This window comes from Ambystoma mexicanum, chromosome 3p (assembly GCF_040938575.1).
Source record: "Ambystoma mexicanum isolate Mex_15411 chromosome 3p, UKY_AmexF1_1, whole genome shotgun sequence".
Classification (NCBI taxonomy): Eukaryota; Metazoa; Chordata; class Amphibia; order Caudata; family Ambystomatidae; genus Ambystoma; species Ambystoma mexicanum.
This window is the reverse complement of record NC_090925.1, coordinates 280210426-280235060: the sequence shown is the minus strand read 5'-3', so window position 1 is coordinate 280235060 and position 24635 is coordinate 280210426. Positions and strand designations below refer to the sequence as shown.

At 45.2% G+C, this 24635-nt stretch overlaps 1 protein-coding gene across 2 annotated transcripts in view; it reads right to left on the bottom strand.

The window, feature by feature from the left end:
- The window catches only part of LOC138580340 (DEP domain-containing mTOR-interacting protein-like), a 313232-nt gene that overhangs the window by 100288 nt on the left and 188309 nt on the right, over window positions 1–24635 (bottom strand). For both annotated transcript variants that reach the window (XM_069650799.1, XM_069650800.1), the window contains exon 4: window positions 5492–5670. In XM_069650799.1, the coding sequence (XP_069506900.1) occupies window positions 5492–5670 (179 nt within the window). The remainder of the gene's footprint in view (window positions 1–5491; window positions 5671–24635) is intronic.

Sequence of the window (24635 nt, the reverse complement as noted above, 5' to 3'; positions counted from 1 at the left end):
AAGAGGCCCGTCTTCACGCCCACAAGGCAGACCGCGACAGAGCCTGCCAACCAGTAACACTGTGTGTGTGTGTGTGTCTCATTGCACGCTGCACCATGCGCCTAGGCCACACACAGGCTCACAACATTGGCGACGAGGGTCGTGGCCCTTCACATGCGCCTGGCGACTGGGGAATCTGCTACATCCAGACCTCTGATCCACACGGAGGGCTGTCCCTCAGCCTGCAGCAGAGCCTCATCGTGCTCCGGTACACCGGTAAGGGATCCCACCCCATAAGCAGCCTCATACCTTACACCACTGGCCAGAATTTTTGGAATGCCTAGAGCCCTCAATCAGTGCGGTTAAAGGCCCACCTGAAAACAAAAAAAACTAAAATCATCAAGGTATGGGGTCTCACAGGAGAGTGCTCGTGCGCTGTCACCACACCCTCGAAGGTGGCGCTATGCTGCAACGTGCCAGCGCAGCCACCCCACCTAAGTGAGACAGCCTACATCACCCATAGGAGCAGCGGCTCCACTGGAGTGCCTGTACACCCAGTTGAAGGTCTTCCTACCAGTCAAGGGAGTGTCTGTGCGCCCCTGCATCAACACCCATGCTGACACCCCATACCATGTGCCATGTCGTCTGAGGACACTGCAGCTGCCCCCGCCCCACCACGCCTGCAGCGAGGGTCATCCAAACAACGTGGCTTCCTTGCACCCCTATGCGAGTTCGACTTCAACGGGGCACCAACATCACTAGGAGCACAATGGAAACTGTGATGGGAGCACCTAGAGATGTACTTCAACGCAACATGGGAAGAAGACAACCTCACCAAGAAGTGCACCCTTATATATTCAGCCAGACCCGTGGTCCACAAACTATTTAAAACCCTGCGGCCCGCTGACAACTCATATGACGCAGCCATCAAGGCACTGAAGGACTACTTCTTCCCCATGGTGAACACGAACTACAAGAAGTTTGTAATGCACACAGCCATGCAGCAGAGTGACAAAAACCTGGACAAATACCACAGTCGGCTCAGGCGCCTCAACCTGTGGGTGGGAGAAAGAAGAACAGGAGGTAAGACTCCAAATTATCATCGGATGTCAATCAGCAAAGCTCCGCAGGCAAATTCTGAGAGAACCAGGTATCACACTCCCCAAGATCTTCGAACTAAGGCACTCTCACGAACTGGCGGACATAAGGGCCTCCAAAATGGAGTCAGTCATGAAATCAGTGAAGCTAGAGGAAGTGTGCCTAGTAGGACGGCAAACTCCAAGGACCCAAGGAACAAGAAATTCCTGGCAGTAGAAAAAAACGTAAAACACTACCTCTCCTGCCTCCTGCCCACAGCGTGGGTATGACCTCCCTCAAGCAAAAGACTGTCCAGCAAAGGGGTACATCTGCACAAGGTGTGGCATCCCAAACCACTTTGCGAGGGTGTGCAGAGCCTCAACCCCATTCACGGTGGGAATGAATGTGCAAATACAGCGTCCACTGGCCCACAAGGAGACCCTCCTAGTGCGAGTTTAAGAGATGAAGATGAGGACATTTCCTTTGTATCAGAGGTACTGACAGTTGAGGCGAGGAAAACACCAACCCCAATGTGCAGTGACTATCCTAGATACTCTGGTTCACATACTCCTTGACGCAGAAGCCTAGGTGAACGTAATGGCCGATGAACAATACCAGACATTACCAAGACCCTCTGCACTTCAAGGCACTATAGTGCGCATCTTCACCTTTGGTGGCAAAACTCCTCTACCACTGCAAGGTACTTTCATCATCACCGTTCAGCATAATGGGGCATTCATATGAGCAAGGTTTTAAGTAACTAAAGTAGCAACACTGACGCTACTTGGCTGCGCCGAAGCCCTAGGTTTCATCTACTTTGCCCATGGGGTATTGGTAGAAGACATCCAATTGCCTCTGCAAAGGTTCCCGGACATATTCACAGGTATTGGGCAGATAGTAGGAAAACCAATTAGGCTCGACATAGACAACACGGTCCAGCCTGTAGTTCTGAAGCACAGGAGAGTGCCCTTCCACCTCCGCAAGCAAGTCGAAAAGGAGATCCAAGACCTTGTCATCCTCAACCTCATTGAAAAGGTTGAATGACCCAACCCATGATTCTCCCCGATTGTTGTGGCACACAAGCCCAAACAACCAGGCAAAGTCCACATCTGTGTGGACATGAGGCTGCTGAACAAGGCGATCAGGAGGGAAAGACACCTGACACCCACCCTGGATGACATTATCATAGAGCTAGACGATGCCACAGTATTTTCCAAGCTTGACCTCCGGTCGGGCTACCACCAGCTCTTACTCTACCAGGACAGTGGGTACTTTACGACTTTCACCACTCACATTGCATTCTACAGGTACAAATGGCTCAACTTCGGCATCTCATCCGCCGCAGAGGTTCTTTCAGAACGCCATCCACAGCGCTCTGACAGGACTACCAGGCACCATAAATGTCAGTGATGACATCTTAATACATGCCAAGTCTGAGAGTGAGCACCTGGAGAGACTTGAAAAAGTTCTGACAAGAATCCAGTCCTTGTGCCTAACCTTCCACCATGAGAAATGCGAGTTCTTGACAAACAAAATCGAATTCTTCGGCTTTGTGTTCCAAGATAGAGGGATTTCCGCTGACCCAGCAAAAGTCAAGTAAATTCAAGTGGCCAAACCACCTGAAACAGTGTCAGAAGTAAGGAGTTTCCTGGGCATGGTCACTTACTGTGACCGCTTCATAGAAAACTTAGCAACCGTGTCAGAACCCCTGACGAACCTCAGCAAGCAGACGACAACACAGAGGTGGTCAGCCCTAGAACAGACAACATTTGACAGCATCAAGAAAGTGCTGTCTGATGAGTGCATACTGCCGTTCTTTGACCCCCAGAAGAGCACAGAAATTGTCATGGATGCAAGCCCGTTTGGACTCAGGCCATCCTCACTCAAGCCAACAATGATGCACCGTGGCATACGCGAGTGGAGCACTGTCGCCCACAGAAAAAAGATACTTGCAAATATAACAAGGGGCCCTGGCATTACTCTGGGGATGCTGCCATTTCCACATATATATCTATGGGAAACCGGTGAAGGTGGTCACGGATCACAAACCCCTTCTTCCCATCATGATGGGTGGGTCAGCAAACCTTCCTCCTCGATCTGAAAAATGGCTGCTGGCACTCCAGTAATATAATGTGGACCTGAAATAGAAACCTGGACAGAGCAACACCACAGACAATTTTTTCTCGACGCCCCAAACACAAGCTTCCCTGAGGAAGTAGCAGCAGCTTAGGAGCACCTACGACTCATAGAGAGTTCTGTCCCCAACTCAATGGACATTGAGGAGATTAAAGTGGCGTCCACAGAAGACGGATGCTTCCAGATCCTGCATAATGCCATGTAATCAGGAAAATGGAAGTCAGTCCTAGAGGGCCTGGGCGCCAAGACGTAAGAAGCCAAACGCACGCTAGAGCAACTGTGGAAGGCATGAGGTGAACTCACGTTCACAGACAATGGACTCCCGCTGAGGGGGGGCCCCACATAGTCATCCTCACAGGGTTGATTGACCAGGTGATAACTCTTGCCCACCATGGCCACCAAGGCACAGCAAAAACAAAAAGCCGTCTCAGGTTTAAAGTATGGTTCCCAGCGTTAGAATCAAAGGTGGAAGAGTTTATCAAAGACTGCACATAGGGCCAAGCCGCTGCCTCTCATTTTATAGAACCAGCTATCCAGAAGATGCCCAGAAGCAAGGAGCCATGGGACACCATCCAAATGGATTTCGAGTCAACCCAGAGAGACTCACTCTTCCTAGTGATGGTAGACCAGCGGTCCCGATACCCAGATGTCAAATTTGTCCCATCATAAGCCCTCCAAGACGTCATTCAAGTAATGGAAAAATTGTTTGCAACCCGTGGTTTCCCCAAAGAAGTCTGCTCGGACAATTGGTCCCCTTTTCAGAGTGCAGGCCTGGAGGACTTCCTAGCCAAGAGAGGCATCAGTGACCAAAAAATAACACCTGTGTGACCACGTGCGAATGGCGAAGCGGAATGCTTCACGTGTACGCTCAACAAGTGTTTCTGCATAGCGCATGGTCAAGGGTCATGTGAAAAGAGAGCCCTCTTCCAATTTCTCCTCAAGTACAGGATGATCCCCCACTGTTTGACGGGGGTAGTTTCAGCCAAGGCCCTCTTCCGAAGGTGTCCCCGCACATTTCGGCCTGACCTGGAAGTGAGAGTCCTAGGAAAAATAGACTGTGGAGAAGTACAGGCCCAAAGAGAAGTGACAATCCAGAGAAAGAACAAAAGGTGAGGGCTAAGAGGGAACAAAAGGCGAGGGCTAAGAGAACATGACATAGCTATCGGAGACACAGTTCTAGTGAGAAATCGCCACTCAGAAGGGAAGCTCTCACTCCCAAATGAGCCCACACCATTGAATGTAGTGCGAGTACAGGGTTCGCAAGTGACAGCTGCTAATGACCATGGACTAGTTACGTAAAACGCTAGCTTCTTCAGGAAACAATCAGACATCTCTAAACTGCTAGCCGACTGGCTTGGACAAAACTGGCACCCCACAACTCACCATCCTGGTCCCAATGACAGAGATGACATACTCGGAGAGCCCTATCCAGAAGCAGCCGTTGAAACAGCACCCAGGGAGCCTCGACGTCTCCTAGGGCTGACCCCTACCAACGAGGCAGAACAAAGCTTTCCCACTGAGACTCTAGAGAACGTCCGGTGTGACCCAAAGACTACGACCTAAGCACCTGAAAAAGGATCACTGAGTAGCTTGATATGCAGTTAAACACTGTTCTGCCTGTTTGTTGGTTATAACGTGTTCTGAAGGCCCAAGGCCTATTGTTATAAAAATTCTCCAGAGTGTGGTGTCACGTGACCCACGTTATGACGTGTTACTTCATGATGCAGAAGTTTGAATAAAGAGGCCTGTCTTTCTGCCTGTAAGGCAGACCGAGATGGAGCCTGCAAACCAGTAACACCGTGTGTGTGTCTCATTGCATGCTTCACTGCACCACACACCTAGGCCACACACAGGCTCACAACACTGGGCACACTCCAAGCACACTTCGATGGAGCAGAACAACCTTTATACCACTGACACAAGTACACCCATTAATGGCACACAGCACACCCAACAGTGACATAGAGGACAACCCATGTTTGACACATTGTCACCCACTGGTGATCCGAGTACCCACTAATCACGCACAGTACATCTTATTAATATCCCATAGCAAACATCTACTAGAGACAGATTGCACAGCCAATAGCAGCAAAGAGCTCAAACAATCTAGTGGCATGAAGAATGACCACAGTAACACAAAGGGTACCAACTGGTGCTTTGTCAGACTGCAGCTGGTGACACATGCACAAGATACATCCCGCACACTCACTTGTGATATATGCACTATTAGCACGCGCATTTGTTACAGTGTAAGCATGCATAGAGCCGTTCCTCATCTTCCTTGCCAAACACTTACCATGCTGGATTATACCATACTCCAGCAGAGCTCGGCAAAGATCCACTGCCTCCTTCCTGTTGGTAGTCTCCCCCTCCTGGATCAGCCAATCAATCATCTCGCATCCCAGGAACGTCCTTTGATTGGTCTCTGCATTGTCTTCCCGCACCTTCAGGATGGACTCTTCAGCGTTTATAAGCCTGATGGAAGAGGGAATAAGGTCGATCATTTAGAGACAGGCAGCTCAAAAGGTAGACATTGGTCTGCAGTTCAGGGGTCAATACTATGGTGCACACCCTCGTTGTGCATGTACAATGTGGCACACCACCCAAAGTTGACCAAGAACCTGAAAAATATCCTCTTTTCACATATACACAATTAGTTTGGACATGCCTTTTATTTTCTTTATTGGGTTTTTATAATGCACCTATACACAATGTGTTTCAAGGCTCAACAAGACAAGAGGCAGGGGGACAGGGATGAAAAAACCGAAAATGGTCCTACTAAGCCATGTGACATTTGGATCCTAAGGAGATCTGGCTCAAGTCTGAGAGGGGCAGGGAGGCCATTCCAGAGGGAGGCACCTGCAGAGGAGAGAGATCTACACCTCACTGTCTGCTTGGAGAAGTGTCTGATCTGCAGAGAGTTAGAGCTAGATGACCAAAGGGCTCTAGCAGGGAGGTATTTAGGCAGAGACAGTTGGATGTAGCGGGGTCCCAAGCCCCAGAAAGCCTTCTGGATGATGCATAGGGTTTTGAACTTGATCCTTGCAGCAACCGTGAGCCAGTGGAGAGATGTTAGTGCTGGAGATATGCGGTCCCAATTTGAGGTTGATTGGCCGAAGGGGACATTTTCGAGGAAGAAAAGACTGAAGATTATTTTTTTGAAATAATCTTCGGTCTTTTCTCCTGTGTACATTACCGAGACACACTCCCACCCGTACCCCTAACACACCCCTAAACAAACCCCCACCCCCTACTTACCCTGCATTCCGCCTAGCTCTGTCCCTGCAACGCCTGTTCCCTTTCAGTTCCGTGATCGGGAACCGGCAGCGCAGGGTTCTTTCCTTTCTTTTTCTTTTTTTTATTTTGTCAGGTCAGCTGCGGGCGTGTCCCCCGCAAACCCTGCTCACTATACTGTACAGTACAGTGAGTGGGGGGTTATGGGGAATGCCCCTGCAGCCTTTTTTGGGGGGGCACTGTGGGACAGTTGCGGGGGACACCCCGGCAACACCCGCTCACAGTATAGTGAGCAAGGGTCGCAGTGGATACTCCTGCAGCCCTTTTTTCTCTTTTTTGAGACTGCGGGACAGCTGCAGAGGACACCCCCGCTCACAGTATAGTGAGCAGGGGTGGCAGGGGACACCCCCGCATCCCTAGACCAAGTTGAAAAAAACTACCCAACCAAAAATCGACCTTTTAGAAAGTAGAACACTTGGTAGTACCTTCTTTAGGACTTTTGGTTGAGTAGATCTTTTCAACTCTGTCTTTTTGGCCGAAACCACAGTCCCTGGGCTTGAGGCCAAGGATATGTCTTGCAGTGCTATTCTGGATTAGTTGGATTAACCTCTGCAGTGCCTTAGCATTTTAAACCCACTCCAGTGGTGAAGTATACATGCTTTTCATCATTACATATGTGCGGCCCCATCTTCAGCCAGGTATCCCTTCCCCAAGAAGCTGTGACTGTTACAGGTCGATCTCATTCATACACAGATTCTATGATTCTATGATCCTGGCATTGAATTGGGGCAACGCGTTGGGTTTAATCTCTTCGAAGCTGGGAGAAAAAGACCAAGTAGCTTTTACAAAGAAAATAAATTCGTACTAATATTACAAATCAAGTGGATGACAGTTTAAAAACCAGAAATTAGAGATAAGATCGACAAATATCTAGTCTAGATGCTGAAAATGCGTTTCCGGGTTACTAAAGGTCATGTGTCTTGTTGATAACACAGATAGCCTGCTCCTTGGAATGTCCTCTCCCGAGTCACCCACATGTTTTTGATCGTGGCAGGACAGGCTTGTGTCAGTACTACAACATTGGTCTGGCGACCCAAAAGGTGGAGACCAGTACATAGGAGATAAGCACAGATGGTCCCAGCTATACATGAACACATGGGAGCTACAAGGACACATTTACCAAGAACATGTCTGCCTTCATCCCTCTTTGTATGTCCTGTAGATCCACTTAAAAAAACATCAATGTTAGTTCCCACGTCTAAAGCCTCCCTTCCACCCCCATTCCGAACGGGGGCCCAATGCATGGGGCGAATGAAGCAACTGCCCCTCTGCTCCTTTGCAACAGAGATAGGAACTTGACCGTGCCCCCATAGAGCTTTCTACAGTTTGTTTTCCAACTATGCACCCTACCTGAAAGTCTAGTGAGTACCAAAATAGCTGAGATGAAACTCCATATTCCTTTGAATTCTTTTATAGTAAACACGCTGTTGGTAATGCAGTGATATTGCCCAGCTTCAGGGGATCCATACCTGATGCTGAATTCTGTAACAGCTGAGTGAGGAGTCAAGAGACACACATTCGAAAAGGTAAGTCTGTAATATGAATGACTATTGCTGGGAAAACCTACATGCCACTCCACCTGCTTGAATCCCTACGGGATCCCGTTAGCCCCTTTCTCCTTTCCGAAGGAGCAAATCATTCTATTTTTTCCAGACCTGTTCCAGTCAAGATATGTTATAAATTGTCAAGTTGATTTATAATGGGAGTTCCTGTTTTTTGCAAGTCAGACTTATTGAAGAGAGCACCAATTTAACCCTTGAAAAACAACTAGGAAAGAAGCTTTGTATGTTGGTTCAAAAACTGAAGGTCGCGCTGAATCCCGTTTTTTTTCAGCGCAAATAATCCATGAATCAAGGCCCTTGTATGCTGTGCTTCACTAAATAGTAAACTGTGGAACCAGAAATCCAGCGCTCAACTCCCAGCTTCCTACATAACACATTATATGATCCTGAGCAAATCGGTTTCACTCGCTGTGCATTATTTCCCTTAACTACCAAAATTGGGAACACTCGGTAGTGCCCGAGTTCCGTGTGTGCTTTAACAAATGTCTTGCATATACACGGTGTCATTATCTGTGGTGTTGCTCGGTATATAATTATAATATTAATCATGTATATATAGTGTGTTATGTAAGCGGAATACTCTCTTTGCTCACTTGCAACATCTCTTATGGGTTCTGGTTCTCTCACAGAAAAGTGAAATGAATTATACCAGCTGTACCGAGAGTAACTTATTCCAATCTAGCATGTTCGCTCTTGCTCAATGTCTGCTCTCGCTCGCTGACTCTCTGTGGGTGAGAGTTGAGTAGTCGGGTAAGCTCTCTATTCTTTGTCAGTGTGGTCTGCTACACGCTCACTGTCTGAGCGTGTAGCAGACCAGTGTGGTGAGATTCTCTCATTCTCTCTCTCCCTCTCCCTCTCCCTCTCCCTCTCTCTCTCTCTCTCTCTCTCTCTTGCCATCTTTGTACGTCTAGCTCAGCCTCGCTTTCTCCTTCTCTCAATTTTCCTTCCTCCTGTCTCTCCAACAAGACAGGCCACTGGTTTTATTCTGGGCGTCACTCTTTCCAAGAAGGGAGTTGATTTTGGAAAACAGAATGGTTTATATTGTCGGATAAATAAGCTATATTGTAAAAACGAAATTATTTAATTAAACTAAAATTGTAGACTGCCTCATGTTAACATTTGGCAGTGTTCATTTCTAAGATACATTTCCAGGATGGCTAGTCTGGCACACTCCTATTGTTCTTCTAAATACTTCTATGTGAAGGGAAAAGGGAGAAATAGCACCAATGAGTGTACCTGACTGCTTTGTGCAAAATCAAAGAGCATGTTGCAAATATAGGAATGACCAGAGAGCTTTATTTTTGTCTAATATTTCTCTGATAAAAGTGTTGGATGCTTGAATCTGAAAGTAAATAACACACACTGGATGCTGCTCTTTTCACTTTTCACAACACTCACTCTAACAGTGAAGTGCATATAACCATGAGGCAGATACACTCATTCAGACACGCTCAGGATATGGATTTGAGGGTAAAAGCTGTGAATGCTGTTCTGCATTTCATTACGAACTAGTATGTTTCTTCTCCCAAAAACCAACTGTACTGAATATTAGAAGAAGAGGGGCTGAGAGGGGAATTTTAGAAGAAGAGGGACTAAGGGGTGAAGTCTAGTCAGATCTCTGGATAAGAAGACCTGTTTGTGTGGAGCTGAGTGCATACCCAGCGTCCTTTGCAAAGACACCCTTCAAGAAGTGTGCATATATACGGAATTACAGTAGATAATGGTGTGTGTTATTCTAATCTTATTTTGAATTGACACATATTCCTCTTTGGTTTTGATGCCCACTAAACACTGTTTGTCTGCACACATCCCTGATGGGAGTTCATAGGAAAATCGTTTTTCCTTTTTTTTTTATTGATATAACTGAAATAAATCAGTTTTACACTTTTCTTTTGCCTTCTCAGCCTCTTCACTCCCAAATTTGGGATCTGCAGTTTTGGAATATGTCACATGTTCTGAACTCCCTGTAAATGCTATGTGTATTTGTGGCAACTTCCTCTGGAAAATGTTATGTAAAAATCATAATTTCAACCCATTATTACAAAGATTATTGAGTGGCTAAACCCCTCCCCCTGACCTCTGGGGCAAACTTGAGCTTATATTGCAATGTGCTGTTCAGCCCTCACCCGCTTGCACTGTAATAAAAATCAGAAGCCGCCCCCCATGATTCCAGGTACACAACAGCAAAGGAGGGTTGGGATTTACAAACATGACTAAAGACCATCCGGCTTTCTCTCGGCTAAATGGTCCTTTGCGTTTCCACTGTGCAATTAAATAACTATTGGGAAATATTGAGGAAATTAATGTATCTGACTTTTTCTTCATGATCTGAGGCATGTTTACTCATTGACTGACCCTCTAAGTGGTTGAAGCCATAAAGGATTGAAGATCATGATTTGTATAATGCTTAGGACCATATTCCTCCATTCTTCCACTCTGAATAACCAGGATTATTACCAATTTAACGGTGCTCAATATTTTTCAGTTTCCGAAGGATGAAGACCAAGTTGTGGTATGTTAACCTATATCGCCCATGATGAACAGCGACCTCTCAGGAAGAACTATCCGACCAATATTATATGTACCAAGGCACATTTCAAACGGGTGCAGGTGAAAAAGAAAATCATAGACATTGCCAGCTTTTACGAAATTTCACCAGTAATGAAAAGTAAAAACATATGCTTGAAGTTAAAAAAAAAGAATTTCTCAGTGTTTCAAGTCGCGTCTTGAAACACTTGTGTACAGGCGCATTATAAATGACTTATCATATTCATATCTTCAAAGGAATTTTTAAAAAACGTGTCATTCAGGAAGCAGTCTCAGGATGGGATCTTGAACCACTCGGTTTAAAATTCATTAATTCGAAGTTTGAGTGAAACATTGAAGGCTTTAACCCTAATAAGGAAACCCTGTACATGCAAAAGGCCTCAACTGCCATGAGAATTTATTTGAGGGAAACCTAAACTCGGCAACAACAAAAAAATAAGCCGGTGAATAAAAATAAAAAAATCTCCATCATCTAAGAGTTGTAGTCAGTTTATATTCTACTGAAAATTGTAGTATATATTTAGTGGATTGCAGAAAAAAATGCAACATTTGGATACAAGCAATTTAGGGGTTACTCTAGACGCAGTTAATGAGAAGTAAAGTGCATACTTAATAGTAAACTCGTAAGTGAAATGCTAAGAGCAAGTATTGGTGGAAAGACATTGGAGAATGAGATTTCCTAAATTTAGCCCAGGTAATCAAAGTGGAAATGTGAGTGTTGTATTTTATCCCATTCTAGTGGTATTAAACATAGTAGATGCCAGAAAGTGTGGCTGGTCAAAGCACTAGTCGCAAAAACAAACGAAAAACACATTTTAAAAACAAATTGGCTATGAAATTGTTGCACCCCCACTAAATTAAGAATGAAACGTGGTTACTTGACATGTCGAGTCTTACACATGCTTCAGGATGTTTCTCAGTTTGTCTTTCAGGATGTGAGAGAGGCCTGTCTCCAGGGCCTCAGCGGCCATTTTTGGTTAAGAAATTCCTGAGTCTTTAAAGTCTCGTTAGCTTGCATTGACTTCTTTTCCCACTCAAGTGGGTTTAGGGTTCACCATTCTCTTAGGATTTTGCATCATACTCTTTTCTCGTTCTAAGGGGGATATTCTTTGCCAGTCTCAAGACTTATTTATGCGTTCTCAGGGCATAGGCTAGTTGTGAGACTCCAGCAGTTTCAATGGTTTCTTCGCTTCTCTGTCAGGGTGAAGGGTACATTTAAAACACAAGCAATCTCAATGCTCTCACTGGATGCAGGGTGAATATGAGAGTCCAGTAATGCCAAAGGCTTCTCCAGACCTCCCAGGATTCAGGGTGTAGGATTCCAGCAGTCACAAAGGCTTCTACTGTCCTCTCAGGATCCCACATAGGTGTGAGGTTCCAGAAGTCACAATCTCTTCTCCAGTCTCTCCTGCATGGGAGAGACGGAACAGTCTCCAGGGGAGAGACACAGCAGTCTCTGATGCTCATTCAAGCCTTTCTGCAAGCTCGTTTGCATAGTGTGATGACGTCCCCTGCCTCTGAGTAATTGGCCATGTGGTCAGGTGCCATCATCTACTATGCAATGTTGTGCCCAGGAGATGTATTCATGGTATCCCACAGACTAACCCATCTGAGATGGTCAGTAATTTGACTGTTTCCCAAGAGGATGGGAACCCGCCTCATCCTGGGGTAGGTGTGATACCAGGGTGGAAGCCAGAGCCAGTCTTACCCTAGTGGAGGACTGTGGCAGTTGAGAGGGCCCTAACTCGTGTCCCCTTCCCAAGTGGCAGTTTATGCATGTTCAGTACCCACTTGCATCACCCCATGCTTCCTGACGTCAATGATGGCTAAGTTCTCTCTTTTTCTCTAGACCCAAAGTCAACACTGCAGCAATATGGAGAGATCAGTGAAGATAACACAACCCATTGATGTCCTACGCTATCTAGGTTTTAGCGTTAGAATCTCTGAAACAACAAATGGAGGAAGAGGCAACAGAAGAAGGAGCAGAGAGCTTACGCTGCTACCTGAAATTCTGTGCACCACTCCCCAACTCTGGTCCGGGTATCAGTGATATGATATGATATTTTATTTATATTGCGACCATACACAAGTGAAGCCACTGCAGGCACCCTATACCACCCGGGAGGTAAAGCAGAGTGGAAATCACCAAGTTAGACTGGATTTACCTTGAGGGAAGCCACACCAAGGCCCCCAAACACAACCTTGGACACTGTACAGTGCGGGCCATCCTTGCTACCTCATGGCGACCCTGCATGGGGAAAAGGAGCAGGAGCCGGAAGAACAATGGTAGATTGGAATGTCAATGCGACTGCGAGTAAAGGTGAGGTATTGGTTGGTGAGTGTAGGTGATACTGTGTTGTGAGTGTGCGTACAAGCTAGAAGAGTGTAGGTGTTGGAGGGTGTGTAGGGAGAGAGTGGAAAGTATTTTTGAGAGTGAAAGAAGGGTGACAGTAGAAGATGGGTTGGAGGAGAGAGTATTAGTGTGAGGAGGGAGTGGTACAGGGGATATGAGAGTAGTACTTTTGAGGAGGCCATAGTACTGTGAAAGAGGGAATATTACTATGAAGAGGGGGTAGTAATGTGAAGACGGGGTAGTAATTTGAAGGATCATGGAGTAGTGAGTGGTAGCATGAAGGAGTGAGTAGTAGCATGGATGAAGAAGTAGAGGCTCTTAGGGAGTAATAGTGTTAGAGGAGGGAGTAGTAGCATTGAGGAGAGAGTTTTAACATTGAGGGGTGGTACCAAGTTGTAGGAGTGAGAGATATCATAGGGACAGAGGAGGAAAATGTATGAGAAGGAGAGAAAGTGGGTGGAGTTGACGCAGGAGAGCATAGAGAAGAGAATATTATTCATAGACGGGGAGAGGAACAACAGGGCATGAGAGGAAGGAGAACAAGTCGGATAGAGGGCCTAGAAGGCTGGTTCCCTAACCTCTTTTACCACTAACAACATCGATAGTGTAGGGCCAATCTAGAAAGTACAGGAGGGAGTGTAGACCGAAAAGGTAGACTGCTTTCAGGTGGTCACCATTAGCAAGCTTAGAGCTTAGACAGTAGCAATTCAAAATTCACTATCTACTAACCAACACCGGCTCCCAAAAACTGGAATGCACTACCCACAATCCTCAGAAACGAAAGTTCATACACTGTCTTCGCAAAAAACGGAAAACCGTACTGTTCCATTAGAACCAACCAATATGTACAGACACGCTGCTCAACTGTAACCTTATTGACAGCTTAATCTGCCTTTCACTGTACCTTTGTGGCTGCTTTCTCTAAATGAATGTCGCCTTATGATTCTCCTTTGCCAAGTGAATAATCTGTAACAGCGCCACAATGCCCCAGGTCCGATGTGCGCTTTATAAATGCAAATAAATAAATAAACCATCGGATAAGGGATGCCAGGGTTAGAGTGGGAATGCTGTATTTAGATGAGAGAGTGAAGGACAGCCCTTGTGGCCTACAAAGAAATGTAATAACCCTTTATCTACTCTGGGCTTTGGGGTGTTCTTTGAGCCATCTGTGGCACCCACCATGCTGTGGGCCTTTAACAGATGTCCACCACATGAAACCTGCCAGACCCTCCTCCCCTTTAAGTAGCATAGGTGTTGGTCAAGCCTTGACTTGCCCAGCAAAACATGTATAATCAATACCCTAGATTGACAGACTACCTTACAAGGGTTCTGATGGTTACATGTGATTTTAACAAATTAAATGACAGAGAAAGCTGTAATAACAAAAATGTTATAAGAAAAATATCAAATTCTTTTATTTTGTATTTTGGGGGGTCCCCTCCAAACCATCTGTTTCCCTATCATTTATACCCGCCCCAAACCCCTCACCACCCGTTTTAACGCCTTACCCCAACCCCCATATACATTTTAAACAAAAATTAGATATTTTGTCATTATAACATTTTCGTTATTACCCCATTCTCTGTAATTTAATTTGTTAAAATCACGGCATATCGTTCTCATGGCTTCAGCAGCTATTCCTACACAACCACAGGAGAGGTTGCAGAGCTTGCAGGCAGGGGGCACATTTGGAACTTGCAAACCCGAGTATTATGGATCCAAACAAACAAGCTTCAAACAGGCTTGGTCTGTGACAATATGCTCCACGGCAACACAATGCCGGGCTCATCCATCTCCAACAAGAGAATCCTGTTAAACAAATTACACGCAAGACTTAATAATTGCCCACAAGTGCTCACAAAAGAAGGGAGAGTGGGCTAAGTGAGAGGCTAGGCCCATATAAAAAGGAAGATTTTGCAGTGTTGTGGGAATTTGTAGTTGGCAACGAGAGGGTGATCGAGAGACACTGAAGATGGAGGAGGGATACTGGAGAAAGGTGGATGGAGAGAGTTGGAGAGGAGAACAAGGATGTTAAGGAGGTTTTAGGTAACATCAGAGGTCAGGGGAGGCAGGATACTAAGCAATCCACAAATGACATCCCCAGGTAAGAGGAGGATATCACAGAGGTTGAAGGCAACATCTGTTGAGGGATGAAGAGGATATTACAGTGACATCAGGGAGGAGCAGATTAAGGAGGAGGTTGGGGCTGACAACAAGTGCACAATTGGAGAGGTTGGTGCAGGAGAGGGGAGCAGCAGCAGAGAGAAAGGTGGAGGACATGAGAGAGTAACAAGGAGAGAACATGAGGAAGATGAGCAGGTAAACTCAAGTGCCTTTGAAGCGGGAGTGGAAGTGGGGTGGAGGTATACGCACATGATGAGGCATCAAAGAGGGACAGGCAGAGGTGGACAGAGTGAGGAGATAAAGAAAACCCAGGAGGCAAGAGACAATTATGAGTTGTCATGGTGGTTGTGAAGTATTGCTTCCTGGCAAGGATGTAGAAGCACAGGCCTTTTACACTTTTTTATTTAATGTAAAATGGGGCGAGTAATTCTCTCTCAGAGAGGGTGGTATGTTTACCAGCCGTCCACCTCTACAAGCTCCATGCTGAAAGCATAGTGTACAACTGTGCCTTGTTGAATCAGTATCGCGGTCTGCAGCACCTGCTCCCCAGCGGCATAGTGCCCTGTGACAGCTACAATGACAGCCAAATAATTGCAGCACATGATCTTCATTTAATATATGCACCCCTGTTCCGAAAACCTCATAACTTTGGTGGCAGTTGTAAAATTTAAATATAAGTGTGATGAATCCCATGATGTTGTCACTGCTTCCGTAGGGGGAGCACCTTCCCATGAGGCCAAGGTGGGCAGGCTGCAACCCGATAGTCCCCCTGGGGGTGGTACTCAGAGGGTATATCTTGTGGGAGTGAAAACCCCCTTTGGTCCCAGTACAACCACATCGGGAGAACACAGTATTCGCACCAACCACAAGACCCTAGTACACCTTTCCAGAGTCACCCCACCTTTCCGCTCTCTCCAAACCTAGCCTCATACCCTATATAATTTACTACAGCATTACAGATAGAAAGTACTGAGATGAGGAGGGAATGTGGAGCAATACAGAGTAACCCCTGCAACCACTTTCACCTCTACTGGTTCATGAACAGTAACGTCAACCTCTACATTAGAATCACGAAAGCCAGGACGAGCCCGAAGGGCAGGAGGTTGCTGACCGGGACGCTGAGAGGAAGGAGAGAGAGTCCAGAGCCGGTCCAGGATGAGAGTACCGCACAGCCCACATATGGACCAAATCTCCAGACGCCCCAAAGATTCGAGGACCGAGAGGGTATGAAAGCACACCGGCCTGGGAAGGGAGAAGACTCTGCGGCCACCGCAGGGAAAAGCAGGCTGCGAAAAGCTGCTGGAGTGCCGCAAACGACAACAGCTGCCTCAAGGGAGACAGCAGCACTCATGTAAGCCATACAACAAGGTCCGCAGGAACCTGAAAAGGTTCTGAGAGCTGAAGAAGGTGGGTGTAAAGCTGGGAAAGGAGGCTCTGGGACCATAACAAACTGGGACAAAAGCAAGAACATACATGGACTTGTACTAAGGCTTGGCAGGTGAGTAAACCAAGTCTGCAGAAGGCAAAAGTAAAGGCAGAATTTGTGAGTCTGGGGCTTGCACCAAATAAAGAGAACTGGAAGGTAGTGGCAAGTCCACATAGTACTTGGAAGGTTAGTGAACCAATCTCTGTACAACCTGGAAAGTGCATCCAGGCAACACTTCTTGATCACAGAACCTAGTGAAAGGGAGCCAGGTCTGCACCTATGGGTCAAGGAACCAGAGCAGCTTGGAAAGTGAATCCAGGCCCGGCTGCTTCATGGCAGTAACTGGTGAGAGGGAACCAGGATTGCACACCTTAGTCATGGACCCACTATAGCTTAGGGAGTGTCCAGGCAATTCTTTTTCGGTGCAGTATCTGAGGAGAGGGTAACCGGTCTGCACACCTGGTTCAGGTACCCACTACAGGTTGACAAGTGCATCCAGGTTGTTTTCCTTCTGTGAAATATCTGGCAAGAGGAAGCCAAAGCTGCCAGCCACGTTCTGGGACCTCAAGGAATTACACTGTAAGCCTGAGGAAGGCTGGGGAAAGAGAGACATTTCTCTAACAGCGATGGAGTGGGTGACATTCCATTGGGAAAATCTTATCAAGAAACAAACTTCCTTTTTGTCCTGGGAAGGGAGTCACTCCTCTGAATCAAGAACATATTACAAATGATTTAGTGTGTGGGGTGATTACAAGAGGTGAGAAACGTATTGACCGCCCTTCAGATGCTTTAGATAACACCACTGTCCTTATTCCATGTGATATATTAAAGCAGGAGGAGCATGGAATGAACATTATGAAACTCCCATGAGAAGGGATCTGAAAGATGGGCTGCCATTAGTTCTCCTGAAGATATTTATTTAAACACGCTACAGATGTAGCATCATATATAGACGATTGAGATTTAGAAATATGCGCATTAACTGAAGCGTCGCTATATAAGGGTGCCGGCCCAACCTTAGCCCTGCCAGTGCCTATGGGGTATAGTGTCATACGGGGGGACCAACAAAAGGGGAGAGGGGGCGGAGTCACCATTATATATAAAGAGGACCTAGATATTTGGGAGACAGACCTGTCTGGACCTGAGGGCTGTGAAACACTTCAGGTCAAAATCAGGGCTGATCTATAGACCACCCTCCACTATGCCGGATTTTACATCACAAATATATAATAACCTGCTACACCTGCTTAAAGCCACTACCAAGCTGATGCTATTGGGTGATTTTAATTTGTGGTTGGGAAATAAAACAGATCGGCTGGCAAAGGGTTTTGCACTTCGCAACCCAGATTTTATGCATTTAATCCGTGATGCCACCCATGTCGGAGGGAATTCCCTTGATTGGGTGGCCACTCATAGTATTACAATCAATGATTTACCCTTGCCTATGGTATGATCACTTTCTCATCCAGTCCCTAGGGTAGCTGGTAAAAGGATAACGACCAAAATGATTAGTAAATCTGTAATAACTTCTAGAAATACCAGAAGGTTGTTCCCAGCAGCCCTGCACGTCTGGATTAACCCTTAGCAGACGAAGTGGGCAGGATGGAATACGTGGATGAAATGGCCAAAACCTATAAGGAGACTTAGTTGTGAACAGCCAACACCTTAGCACCCTTGAAAACTAGGTTAGTATCAGATAAAAAAGTAAATACATGGATCTCTCCAGTTCTCCAAAAGCTTAAAGCCAAAATAATAAACATTGTCATACTTGGAAATTCTCTAAAAAGACCTCCGAGAACGATGAAAATAACTTGGCTTCCAAAGAGTATAAATTGGCAGTTGTTTCTGCCAAAGAAACAATATGTAATACTAGGATCTCAAACGTGCAGTATGAGTTATTTAAAGTGTTAAAAGAGCTGGAAAATCTGTGTCCGACTAAACAGGAGGGCCCTATAAACATGGTGTACATCTATACAAGAGGCCATGCTGAGCAAACTCGACCTGATCAAACAGAATATGGAGGCTAGTAGGAAGATGGTGGGACAAGAAATGGCACTCCCTACTACAAAAACTCAAAGTTGCAGAACACCAGTTTAATCTTAGACCAGTGTCAGAAGTGGAGCTGAATGTTACTGTTGACAAACTTAAGCCGAAGAAATGTCAAGGGAATCCTACCAGGCTATTGCCATCAAAGCTTAGGGCCCGGTGTTGATAGGGATCCTGTCCGAATTTGTGAATGTGTCTCTTAAGGAAAGCCATGTACCAGATGAGCTCAAGAATGCCTGGACTACTACTCTCCTAAAAAACAAAACATGCCTCAGCCTTCTGGTGCCAGCGGATCACAGGCCTATCACTAATACACCATTTTTATTGAACATTTTAGATTGTGTTGCATATCTTTCCTATTGTAGAGCACCTAAACACACACAATGTACTAAATAAATGGCAGTCTGGCTTCAGGCAAGGGCATGACATAGAAACAGCCCTGTTGGATTTAAAATCCAGACTGTTGCAGGTAATGGATAAGGGGTAAGCTCTATTGCTCATGCTGCTTGACCTGTCTGTGGTGTTCGACCTGGTAGACCATTCTTTATTTGTCACCAGGTTGAAAAAGTGGCATTGTGGACTTTTTTGAGTAATAGACAGATTAGGGTGTGCAGCAAGGAGGCAGAGGCCACACCAGCCCTGCTTTTTTTTGGGCTGCCACAGGGGACATGCCTCTCCCCTTCGCTGTATAATATCTTTACAGTACCACTCTTTGACTTGCTGGAAGAGAAAGGTGTCTAGTTTATGAACTATGTAGATGATACACAATGTGTCATACCTTTATCTGGCAGTCATGAGGAGGATACCAAGAAGGTTAATACAATATATCAAGTGATACAGGTTTGGATAGTTGAAAGTGGGCTAGCCCTGAAAAACGAAAAAAACACAAGCTGATGGTTGTAGGAACAGAAAAGAAAATCATAAAGCTGGGAGCAGAATACCTGCAGTTTCAGGTCGCTGACTGCATGATTGCCAGACAAAAGAAAGTTAAAACACTTGGGATATATTTGGATCTGAATCTTAATATGCAGGCCCAAGTTAATAGCTTTGTCTCTATTTCTGCCTATTACATCAAGTTGTTAGCCCAGCTACAACAAGCCGTAAAATAGCTCAGCGGGTTGAGCGCTTGCTGCTGGGATCTGAGCGTGAGCTGCAGGTCGCAAGTTCGAATCCCGGCAAGGCCAACTCAGCCTTTCATCCTTTCAAGGTCGATAAATGAGTACCAATTTCAGTTGGGTGATATTGTATGTAAAAATGTGCCCTGTAAAGCGCTTTGGATTAAGGCGCTGTATAAATAAAACATCATTATCATTACAACCTTATATCTCAATAACAAATTGTGAGATGGCCGTGATGGCCTTTACTGGCACTAAAATAGACTACTGTAGTTTGCTTGTGGGGATCTGTAGGAGGGACTGTGCAAGGGTGCAATTAATACAGAATAGTGCTGTTAGGAAGACTGCTGTCTTAAAAAAGAGAGGTCATGGTTTTGATGCCAGGAGAGGTTTACATTGGCTCCCTATTCAGGCAAGGATTGAATACCAATTCATTATGATCACTCACAAATGTTTGATACTGCTAAGCCGGGTTTACCTGGCTGAAGTGTTAGAGAACAAACCATTCACTCAAGATCTTAGATCCAACAATCTTAACTTTTTGAAGGTGCCCAGACGGGAATTTACACAGGTAGAAAAGGGGCCTTCTTTGTAGTTATACAGAAAACCTGGAACACGATACCTCTGGATCTGAGGCCAATGAAATCCACTAAAATGTTCAGAAAGAAGCTTAAAACATTGCTCTTTAGAAAACCGCCCCCTGCTCCATTAGATTATGCCTGCCTGATGTTCCGTTATGGTGCACTCACAGGATTATTGGGTGGTCTGTTGTGTCTGTCTAGCGCCCGTATGCCTCCGGGCCACTTGGTGCGCCATATTAATGTATTAAAGTAAAGTGTAAGGGACAGAATTAGGATTGTGACGATGGACATTGGGACTTTTGCCTTCGGCATTCTGACACTAGTTATTTCCTTTGAGGCAGGGGAACCCCTCTAAGAGTTAGGGTGAGATAGGGTTTTCTTTCCTTTACACCTTTTAAATAAAAGTCTGTAGCAAACAGCATGACCCTAGCGTGTCTGAGTCTAACTTCTGCACCCTTACCTAACCCATACTTGAATTTGAGCTAAGGTTGCTAGTAACTCTCAGAATAAATAGAGCCACATGAAATTGATATCACGGATGTCAGCCCTGTGAGCTCAGCTCAGCTGTGGAAGGGTTATGTGCATTCTGTTAAAACAGCCTCACCCTGCCACTTGCAGGACAGGAGACAATTCCTGGTCCTCCCCTTTTAATCCTTTGTGAGATCGGGTAACACCTCTCCGGGAGGAGCTGGCCTGGGGAAAAGGAATCAAAGGCCATACCCACCCCAAAAGCCTCAACACAGGATGCTGCATACCAAAGAGGCATTTGATGCTGTTGCAAAGTAATGGGGGATGTTAGTTTAGACAGGGGGAGTTCCGTACACTTGGGGGAATTTTCTACCACCTTGTTTCTCGTTATCTTTATCTTTTCTTTCTGTCACTTCCACTTTCTTTAGCACAAAGCACTTTGGGTGTGATGCCAGAAGGAAAAGACCACTTTCCTCAAGAACAGGGATTTTACCCCTTAATGTGGGCTTGTTTTAAACCAATCATCACCTGTGGATTTTTGACGTTAATAGAAGGGATCGCCCCCTTCTTTCATTCACTTTGGAAAATACACCTGAGAAATAATTCATTACACCTCTGTTGGGAAAGTTGGCTTTGCAAATCCCTCCACCATTCAGGTGAAGACCAAGTGTCCAAGGCAGAGGAAAACTATGTTCCCTACCCATCCCCAGGGAACATTAGAGGTGGCCTGCTGCTGGCAAAATACCTGCATCTCATCTCTGCCATCACGCTGCTGACGAGGACCTCATCAAGGTGATGGATTCCTGGAAGTGTTCACCAACCTCCCTTGCATTGGGGACCTCAGAATGAGAATTGAACTTGTTCCGGAGAGCCCACAGTGGCCTCACAGCACTTGAGAGTAGAGACAGCCACAAATCCTGTATTTATCCATCACTCAGCACATTTAACCGTGTTCGAAACAGCAGCACCCACTTGAGCTGCCTTTGGCACTTGACCAATCTTTGGCTCGTACCAAATACTGGTAGCCGTTTGCCATCAGACTGGTTTTGCCAAATTCCAGGAGTAGGCCTTCCCTCATGGTTTTCTTCAGCTTGGTGTCTTATTCTTGTGCATCAGGTCTTGTCCCAGTGTTCTACAGGGTAATGCAGTAGACTTCCAAATTAAACTGAAACTTTGGCAGCCGTGTGTTAACTTTACTTATAATCAGGCGCATACGTTTGAACATTTGCACCAGGTTTCTTCCCAGGGTGATACAAAGATGTTTCTCATGCTCAAGAATCCTATACATCATTCAGTTATACGGCCAGATCTGGATTCAGCTCAGCAAGAGTTCAGCAACTACCATGACCATTTCTGTTTTCATCAATTTCCTTTCATGCAGAGGAAACAAAGATTAGCTGTTGAGCTCATATCGGGTTTTAAGACACACATGCACTTGGAAAACCAGAAAGCTGAGTCCCATTATGCCAAATTTAGTTACATCTGCCAACAATCAAATGAGCACACAACGAACCATGAGACAACACTCTCATTCAGGGTGCAACATGTCTTTGGGCCATCCAAATCTGAGAATGCAAGGGTCTCTCAGGAATCAGATGACATAGTTATAGCCTGATAAGCCAATGGTTACGGGTTTATCAGGTAAAAAGGATGGTTAACCAACCTGGGGGAAAGCAAAAAAGAACCAGGTCTTTCATCTGAAATACATTTAAGGATTTTGGGTCTTGCAGTGGACCTTGCCCAGATCAGCAACCGATTACTAATCCCCCATGGCCTTGACTCTGCTGTAATCTCAGAAATGTTCTAGAAAGTCTACACGCATTCCTATAGCTAGTTCAAGCCATATGCACAACAGTGAAATCTAGCACTTGCAGGCTGATGGGCCACCAATGCTCCTTGGGATTTTCTCCATTCACAGCCATCAATCACTTCTTATGGATTTATGGTATCTTTGGAATGTGAAATTAGAACCCTTTCATGTAAGGTTGAACGTATCATACCGACAACACTATGGCATAGGGCTCCTTTTCAACAGTGGTTCATCTTTGCTATCTGACCTTGAGCTGGTGATTGATAAAATGTTACACATTGTACTCAGACTTTTTTCATTTAGTTTCAAAGCAGCTGCTATCTCCAGTTGTGTACAGACGCCAAACAAACGTCCAATAAAATAAAATAAAAAATGATGGGAGCCATCATGGAATCTGTGGGGGTACAAATTCAACCCCAGAGTGACAGAAATTAAAAGGTTGTGCAAGGTCCCTATTGTCAGAGTAAAGCTGGCTGATGGCTAAGACCCATTGGAAGATGCAGGCCAGTTCAAAACATTGTTTACCAACATGAGTCCTATTGAATGAACAGAAAGGGGCCTCCATCAACTTTACCAAAATGGAAAGGCACTCAGATGAAGGGGAGTGTGTCTTAGAACTGAAAACTGCTGAATGTGCCCAATGCATACCCAAAGACATATGTTGCTATAAATCTTGACTCCATAGACTGGGGAAATGCACAATTTGGCTGAAAAAGATATATAGCAGAATGTTACATTGAAGTTATGCAATATAAGACTGTAATCTGGAAATCTAAGTTAAGACAAGTGACATTTCATTGACATGAATAAAAACACTTACTATCCAACAAAGAAACTGACATTAAATAGAAAAGCTTATTTGGAGTTTTAAAATGGACATCGGTTTCCCATGTTAAACTGCGGCTTATGTGTGAACAATACAGAAGGGACTCATGTCTTTTCAACTATTATATTAAAGAAATACCATACACATGAACAGAAGGCTGAAAAGCAATGTAAAATGTTAGATCCATCTTTCCATTTACAACGCTATTTTTCTTACAATGTAGCTTTCTGCTCAGCTTCCCCCACTGAACTGCTGGGCTGTGTATCTGGATTTCTGACCTTGGAGGCCTTTGGCTGAGGCCCATCAGGAAAACAGGTCTGTTTCAGTTAAATCCAAAGATCAAAACTGTGGATAGGTCAGATAATACAGAACTGACCTTCCAGTACTGTCATGGCCCCAATAAACTGCATCTCAGAGAATCCTAATGGAACTTCAAAGACTGTGTATAAACAGACAGCATAGATAAGCAGATGTCCAAGATGTCCAAGTCATGTGACTTTGAAGAAAATGGAACTGCTAGGGGGTGTTCTGAATGTGAAACTGGAGGCCTCCATATTAATGTCTTGCCATTCAAATAACATGGGACACCTTTTCATTAATAATAGGGGAACCATGCTTTGTAATGGGCTCATTCAGGACTAGAAGATCACCAAAATCCTGTCAGTTCTGTGTAAATATTAACAAAGTGCAATGTGTGCAATTTGAGTTAGAGATGAAAATAGGTTTGTGGTACTCCTATAAATCAGAGAAATCCAAAACTTGGTGAGCTGATAGAAAGTTAAATTAATATGTGTATTGTGAAGTTTTTAATAACTATTTCAGCTCATGAATAAACCACGAAGAATAATAGCTCCCCCCCAGGCAGGTAAAGCCGCGATCACATTTGTGTCCCCAGATCTGTCATAACTCATAGAATCCAAAAATATATACTTTGTTGTAGTTATCTGAAAATTGAAGAACATTGTCGTGTTGTGACTTTCTGAGAAAACAAAAATGTAACTTTAATGTCATTTTGAAATGATGCAATTCTCTCCTCCCCTCAATATCCATAATACAGTACTCCAAAGACCCTTGCCCTATCGGCTGGCAGGGGCCGGATTGATGGGAGGGAAAGGAAAATGAGTGTCCAATCCAAAGCATGGTAATATTTAAATGTGGATGTGTCATGAGAACTATATAATAGCAGTTTCCTATCTACAAGGAAAACCAAAGGACAACCAAGGGACAACCAAGGAAAACCAGGGGAAAGAAGGAAGACCAAAAGGGAGGGATCCAAACCCAGAGAGGG